This window comes from Olea europaea, chromosome 6, assembly GCF_002742605.1.
Source record: "Olea europaea var. sylvestris chromosome 6, O_europaea_v1, whole genome shotgun sequence".
Lineage (NCBI taxonomy): Eukaryota > Viridiplantae > Streptophyta > Magnoliopsida > Lamiales > Oleaceae > Olea > Olea europaea.
The window spans coordinates 22,233,607-22,241,295 of record NC_036242.1 but is presented as its reverse complement, the minus strand read 5'-3'; the positions used below and the strand labels follow the sequence as shown (position 1 = coordinate 22,241,295).

The 7,689-nt window shown below is 32.9% G+C and overlaps 1 protein-coding gene across 1 annotated transcript; it reads right to left on the bottom strand.

Annotated features, from left to right (window-relative positions):
* Positions 1-4,318: 4,318 nt before the first annotated feature.
* Positions 4,319-7,099, bottom strand: LOC111396176 (galactinol synthase 1-like). The gene is made up of 4 exons (XM_023022515.1): positions 6,673-7,099; positions 5,400-5,720; positions 4,812-4,946; positions 4,319-4,687 (listed from the first exon to the last, which is right to left on the bottom strand). Exons 1-4 carry the CDS (start codon positions 7,003-7,005, stop codon positions 4,466-4,468), a joined length of 1,011 nt encoding a protein of 336 aa, XP_022878283.1. The 5' UTR covers positions 7,006-7,099; the 3' UTR covers positions 4,319-4,465.
* Positions 7,100-7,689: the final 590 nt, after the last annotated feature.

The window sequence follows — 7,689 nt, the reverse complement described above, 5'->3', positions numbered from 1 at the left end:
AAACTTGGATGCCTTGGGAATGATAACATTGAAAAGTTAGATTTCTGTGAAGACTGTATAATTGGAAAACAAACAAAAATGCCCTTCAAAGCTAGACTTCACAAATCCACCTCTATCTTAGACTATTTACATGCTGATCTTTGGGGACAGCCACTGTAAATACTCTAAGTGGATATATATTTTATCTACTAATAGTAGATGATTTTTCAAGAAAAATATAGACCTTTCTTTTAAAACAAAAATCTGACACTTTTCAAAATTTTAAACATTGGAAATTGATGACTGAAAATCAAACAAATAAGAAAATCAAAGCATTTAGAACAGATAATGGACTCGAATCTGTAATTCTGAATTTAATTTTATTTTTTTTTGTAAAGAATTTGGAATCTTAAGACACAGAACTGTGACTTACACTACTCAACAAAATGGAGTTGTTGAAAGAATAAATGAACTCTATTGGAAAGAGTTAGGTGTATGCTTCACAGTTCTAGTCTTCCAAAACTTTTTTGGGGAGAAGCCCTAAAAACTGTAAATTATTTCATAAATAGAAGTCCATCTAGTGCTGTTGATTTCAACATTCCTGAAAAACTGTGGTCAGGAAAAATGCCAGATTATAGTAAACTCAAGGTGTTTGGTTGTGCTGCTTATTCACATTCAAATGAAGGAAAATTAGAACTTAGATCCTTAAAATGTATTTTTCTGGGTTATGGGGAGGAAACCAAGGTTTATAGACTTTGGGTTAAAGAGCAACATGGTTACAAGGTTATATTAAACAGGAATGTCATCTTCAATGAAAATATATTTCCTTATAATAGTTCATTAATTCCTAAATCTAGAGAATCTTCACTTGTGAGAGAAAACTTAGTGGAAGATCAAACTGGAACTGATATAGATCAACATGATTTGATTGAGCTGGAGTCTACTCAATCTAGTAATGATAATAATCATAATGATTCAGAATCTGAGACTGAATCATTAAACCCATCACTTGCTGATTATCAACTTACAAGGGATAGAGAAAGAAGAAACATAATACCTTCTAACATATTCAGTAATAATGACTTTGTCGCCATGTTTTTTGTTTTAGACTCCTTAAATTTTGAACCCGAAAATTTTGAAGAAGCAACAAATAGTCCTGACTCTAAGCTTTGGAAGGAAGCTATGAATGAGGAAATGGATTCTTTAATCCAAAATAAAACCTGGGTTCTTTTCAACAAATCTAAAGATAAAAGGGTAGTTGACTGTAAATGGATTTTTAAAATAAAACAAGGAGACGCCAAAACAGAAAATAAAAGATATAAGGCCAGGTTAGTGGCAAAAGGTTTTACCCAAAGGGAGGAAATAGATTTTAATGAGATCTTTTTACCAGTTGCCAAATATACCTCAATCAGAATTTTATTGGCCTTGACTGCCCACTTTGACTGGGAATTGGAACAACTTGATGTTAAAACAGCTTTCCTAAATGTTGACCTTGATGAAGTCATATACATGAATCAACCGAAGGGCTATGAAGTAAAGTCCAAAACTAAAAAGGTTTGTTTGTTAAAAAAATCCCTTTATGGGCTGAAACAGGCTCCCAGACAGTGGTACCTGAAGTTTAATTCATATGTTCAGACCATGGGTTTTGAGAAAAGTAGCTATGACTCCTGATTTATTTCTCAAAGGGTCAGGAGGACATGAATCTATATATCTGTTATTGTATGTAGATGATATGTTACTTGCCTGTCATGATAAATCTGAAATTGAATTTGTTAAATCAAAGCTAAAATCTGAATTTGAAATGAAAGATTTAGGTCCACCCAAAAGAATTCTTGGTATGGAAATAGAAAGGGATAGATCTAGTTGTACCCTAATTTTAAAACAATCTGCATATATATAGAAAATACTTGAAAAATTTTCTATGTCTGATTGCAAATCTATCTCCTTACCTTTTGCAAATCATTTTAAATTTTCTAGTGATCAATCACCTAAGTCTAATGATAAATTGAAAAGAATGAAAAAATTCCCTGTGCTAATGCTGTAGGATCCATTATGTACCTCATGGTTTGTACTAGACCCGACTTAGCTCATGGTATTAGCATTCTAAGTAGGTTTATGGCTAATCCTGGGGAAACTCACTAGTTAGCTATAAAGTGGATGATGAGATACTTGAAAGGCTCAATTGACTTGAGACTAAAGTTTAAAAGAAGTAATGAAGGCATAATTTGAAAGGGGTACACTGATTCAGATTTTGCTGGTGATCTTGATAAAAGAAGGTCTACATCCTCTTGTATTTTTACTTTGTGTAATGCTTGCATTAGTTGGAAATCTCAACTGCAAAAATTAGTTGCATTGTCCTCAACAGAGGCTGAGTATGATGCTGTGAAAGAGAGTTAAATGAAATTGGTTTTGTAAATGAATCTGTTAGCATTCATACTGATAATCAAAGTGCAATTCATTTAAGTAAAAACCCCGTTTATCATGATAGGACAAAGCATGTTGATATAAAATTTCATTTTGTTAGGAATATGGTTGAAAAAGGGTTAATCGGTCTAATTAAAATTCGTACAGAATATAATCCCTCTAACCTTGGAACAAAAATTTTGACACTTAACAAATTTAAGAACTGTTTGAAAATTCTGGATATAACCTAAATTAAATTAGGTGACATTCAGTAACTCATTTGTTGAGAATAATACTAACTTTTAAATTTTTCTTTTTCAAGTACTGTAGAGCTAAATGAAATCAACAAATGTTTGAATCCACTAGTGAAACAAAGAAATAGTTCAGCAAGGTAGAGAATGTTAAAAGTGATGGGCTGCCTCACTATTTCCTACTTTGGGCCCTTACTAAATTGAACAAACAAGAGGCCCAAACTTAATGTATTCTCGCGTTTTTGGTTTCACGTTTTACTGCCCCTTATGGTTGGGTGTGTGCCGTACACATGATACACCCCCAACCGTTAGATAAAGTCGGTCCAACTGTTTTGATACTTACTTGATCCTTGGTCGTTTGGCTTTTGGCGTTCTCTCTAATTTTCTCTAGAACTTTCAGTCTTTCTCTCTGTGTGGGAGTTCTTTCGTTTCTCTCCTTTCTCTGAAAATGTAATACGAAATCTGTGTGATTTTGAAAGTCCTTTAAGTAAGGATTGTAATGTTGAGTGATCTGTGTGATATTGTTGAAAGGAAATCTGTGTGAAATAGAGGCTAGAAAAAGATGAAGAAATCCCTCATTTCTTCGAACATCCTGTACTGATTCTTTGTGAAATTAGTGGAAACTTGAGCATATCTCTTAATTGAGGCTCAACGGGTGATTAGGTCCTTGGACTGAACATCCGGGCTTCATTTTGGAGCAAAACATATCTTGTGTTCCTATTTCTGTTTACGCTATTTTATTCTGAAATATTTTTTTTTATTCAAGAATAAACCATTTAACTTCAAGATTATATCAACTCTGGGACCAACAAGTAAACCGGGTAATATGTTGCCCTGAAGAAAACTTACTAGACTGCAACCTTTTTATTATACTTACGTGTTAGACTTGAAGATGCATATAACACACTTGCCCCAGAATTTGAAAACGATACATTTGAGTTGGTCCAGTGTTTGATACTGAAATTCTTTTTGTATGCTTGTTGGCTATAAATTGCTCCTACATGAATGTCATTTTAGCATCTAAACGCCTTTGTTTTTTTCCCATTTTATGATGCCCAATGGTAATTTCATCTGAAAAAATTTTAGGTCAAAAAAATTGTAACAATTGCTCAACTATTGAGACGTCGAAATCACAGTATACATGCATAATATACCAATAATTGACATTTGTCATCGTCATCAATTCTATAGAAATATCCATTTTGTATGCAATATAGCATTTTAGAGTTCCATATCTTAAAATATCAATCTTTTATATGATATAAAAGGAGTAACACGTCCTAATTTGTTGGTTAATGCTTTCGTATACAACTCATATGTGATCAATTTCATAAGAATATATTTATATGCAATATGGTTGCTCATTTTAAAACATCAATATTGAAATTCGATTGCTCGTTTGAACTTTTGACAAATTGAAATTGTTTGAGCTTTTCTTTTGGGGTTCTGATACTATATTGACAAGTTTGTTAAGATGAGTAACATAAGCTTAATATTAGGGATGGACAAAATTTTAGCTATATGTATACAGTTCGCATTACCATATAAACCAAGTCGTCATTTGTCAATGAAGACGTATCAATAACATGTTTCGGTGAATGCTTTTGTTAGACTAAAATTAGATATTTCATATTAATTAATCGCAGAAGAAAAATTAGCACATTTTCTTTGCTGCTACGTACATATGACCAAATCGAACATAAAACAAACTATCTCTTATATTTAGTCGAGTCCCACACCAAAAATAGGCCAAGTAGCCTACTTATAAACCAAAGTAGTGAAATTGAGTAAGATAGTTTGGCTACATCAATTAGTTCTTAATTTGCTTCTTCTTAGGCAGCAGAAGGAGCAGGAATATAGGATACTGCAGGCTCAGGCATTGCAGCTAAAATGGATGGTTTTGAGAAGGTTTCTTCCTCTGCAGCACTACTTTCTTCGGCCTTAAAGTCGAGCGAAGCATCCTCGTAAATGTCCCACCATTTCTTGACGAGCATTTTGATGTCTTCTCTATCCATGTTGGCTTCTTGGCCAGTATACCTCCATGGCTTTGATCCCTAAACATAAGTAAATCACGACAAAAGGATAAGTCATCTTACTGACAACGTTAGGGTCGAATATATAAATCATTTTTTCTCGACTCTAGTTAAGGAATAGTTTTGTAGTAGAGACAATTCTTACAGCAGCACAGTAGTGAACGACTTTGACTTTTTCAAGTTCAACGTTCTCAGGATGGCGCCAAAGCATAGCTAGAACAAGGTTGTACACCAGAGGAATTGGTTTGTAGACTTGTTGGAAGAACATGTTCAGAAAATCCTATCATTTAATTATATAACAAACGAAAAGATTAATCAGATTAATCAACGATGACCATGAGATTTATTGAAAGATGTATCACGTCAAATATTTGAAGTCTTAATTCTTTACAATCAATTTCATCTTATTTAGATTGAAAATTTTCCAATCAAACACACCCTAAGTGAAAAAGCTCAAGCCATGCAAACCCATAAATTAACTTGACTAAATTTTGCTATACGACGTAAAAATAAAAAATAATAATAATATAGGGTTGAACTCTCTCGTCTACGTGTGAACAAATTTATTTACTAAAATTATATTCTCAACATGCTCCCTAGCATGCGCAGTGTATTCATTTTTATTTTTTTTTATTAACCTCACCTTACACTGCATAATTTTTATAAAAGTGTTCCAAGAAATTTTACCATTCAACTCACCAAAAAATCAACATGCCATAATCAACTGGCTCACCTGTTCTGCAAATGGTGTTGGTGGAGTAATTTTCAGAGCTTCAAGAAGGCTTTCATAAGTCAATCTGCTGGGCTCAAACACACACATTCCAGCATTGAAATACAAAGGAGGAGGGGACCCCATTTCAGCAGGCCAAGTAACCTTATTTGGGCACTGTTGGCAATACCCAATGGAAAACTGCGGAGAGTGGCTCCATGTTTTCTCACAAAAGCAGTCCATTACAGCATAGAAATAGCCATTTGGAGTGTCCAAAAGATGATCAATGTTTTCATAGACTTGGACGTCTGCATCAAGATACACCATCTTGCTGTACTGCAAAAACTGTGTATAAAATCTAAATGAGTTAATTTGGAAAATATAAATAAAATAAGGAAGATGATAATAAAGTTTATCAAATTTAAGCGGTCAAAGATGGAGAAAAAAAAATTTATTTGGGAGAATTATGGCTTAAACATATCTACTCCTTAAATTTGGTTCTTAGAGATTCTCATGCAACTACAATTAATTATTGATTATATCTGTCTTCTATTGACCCCCCAAAAATGAAAAAGAAGGAAGAAATAGAAAACACAAGCTGTGTAGAAGACACAAAACAAGTGGCCAAATATTTTTTTCCTTTTTTTCCCCCATTTGCCCATTCCGTAGGGACCAAGTAATTTATTGACATCAACGTCATCTTGAATATAAACTGTCTTCTAGGATTCCTTAATTAATTATTCTAAATATAGCTTCAAATTAAAAAACCATGAATATATATGTCACTGCAAAGAATTTTTGTCTTCTGACGTACTAGGGAAGTAGGACCTTAAACTTCAGTGTGTGAATTGAATTATAATAATTAACATATATAAAACTTTCACCACAAGAAAAAGTTATTGCCAACTAAAAAATCCAAATCATCTAGAAGTTTAAAATTCGTAGAGATGACTATATTTATTCATTTAAATATTTTAACTCACATCTTCACATGTAGACCAGATTCAAATCTAATACATGCAAAAAAAAATTGAATTTAGCTATTATACGTGACTTTGATACCATATTAATCAAACTTATAAGCCTAAACTAATAGAGAAGGCAAATAGTATTCATTTTAGATATTGTCTCCAACAACTAGAGAGTTAATGACGAATATCTGCCCTTGGCACCTTTTATCAAAGTGTTTTACATGCATTACAAATCACAAGCTTTCTTGATATCTTCGATTAGTAGGTGAAGTTATTATGAAAAACTCTACAAATGCATGTGTGTGAAAGAGAGTAAGCATACATACATTCCATATACGTAATTTGGAGTAGTTGATGACATAGTAAGCCATGGCAAACTGAATTTGGTTATCAGGTGGATAAATAGGTTCAATCTCATAAACAATACAACCCTGTGCCCTTAAAATCTCCCGATGTTCCTCTGGCACGTCGGACAAGATTGCTACCACTAGTGGGTAAGCACTCTTCACCTTTCTCAAACCCTTAGCCAACCCAACAACTCCTTTAACATAATCACCAGTTCCAGCTAAAAAAGTCACATAAGCCTTCTTTGAATATTCCATTTCAAGACCAGTTGAGATTTTCTTAGTGCCAAAATCAACAGGTGCTTCTGGGGCCATTTCTTGGGGTGTGTGTGTGTGTGTGTATGGGGGGGGGGATTGGAAGTATGGTATAGCAACACCGAAGAGGGATGTCACCTTACTAATGCACTTTCTTCCTGAGCTTCAATGGCAAATTTTGGACCTCCTTAAATAGACCTCAAATGAAATATTCATGCGTGTGAAATGAAATTCAAATAAACATGTAAGAAAATTTAAAAACGTTTTTTCATTTTCGGTAAATAATTTTGTGAAAGTTATGTAATGTGTGTGGAATAAATGAATGAACATTATTTGTTCTTTCAAATCACCATTGATCTAGCCTTATCACCTAAATGTATGGCTAGGATTTAATATTTTAGGTCATTTTCAATTAGAAATTGACATAATTTGAATATAATTATTATTCTAAATTGATTCTTTATTTTATGGTTTTTTTCATGAAATTTTCTGATGGAAAAAGCAATATGGGTGTCATTGTCTTTTAGGAATATACTTAAAAGCAACCTAGAAAATTAAAGAATGAGTTGAATAGTAGACCGACGTAGGCATTTTAAATTGGAATTAGGTAATTTTGTTATGTTACTTAGTGTGATAGCTGTGATTTTGTTTTTATATATATAAAATAAGACGTATAGTCCACATTCAAAAATTCACTCCTTATCTAAAAATTTAAATGGCAAAATGTAAATATATATATATATA

Bases quoted from the DNA above. Each gene is read 5' to 3' on its own strand.
- LOC111396176 (XM_023022515.1), bottom strand. From the start codon at position 7,005: ATGGCCCCAGAAGCACCTGTTGATTTTGGCACTAAGAAAATCTCAACT. The intron at 5,721-6,672 runs GTATGTATGCTT...TTTTATACACAG, and splicing joins CCAAATTACGTATATGGAAT to TTTTTGCAGTACAGCAAGAT. The intron at 4,947-5,399 runs GTGAGCCAGTTG...ATTAAATGATAG, and splicing joins CAACACCATTTGCAGAACAG to GATTTTCTGAACATGTTCTT.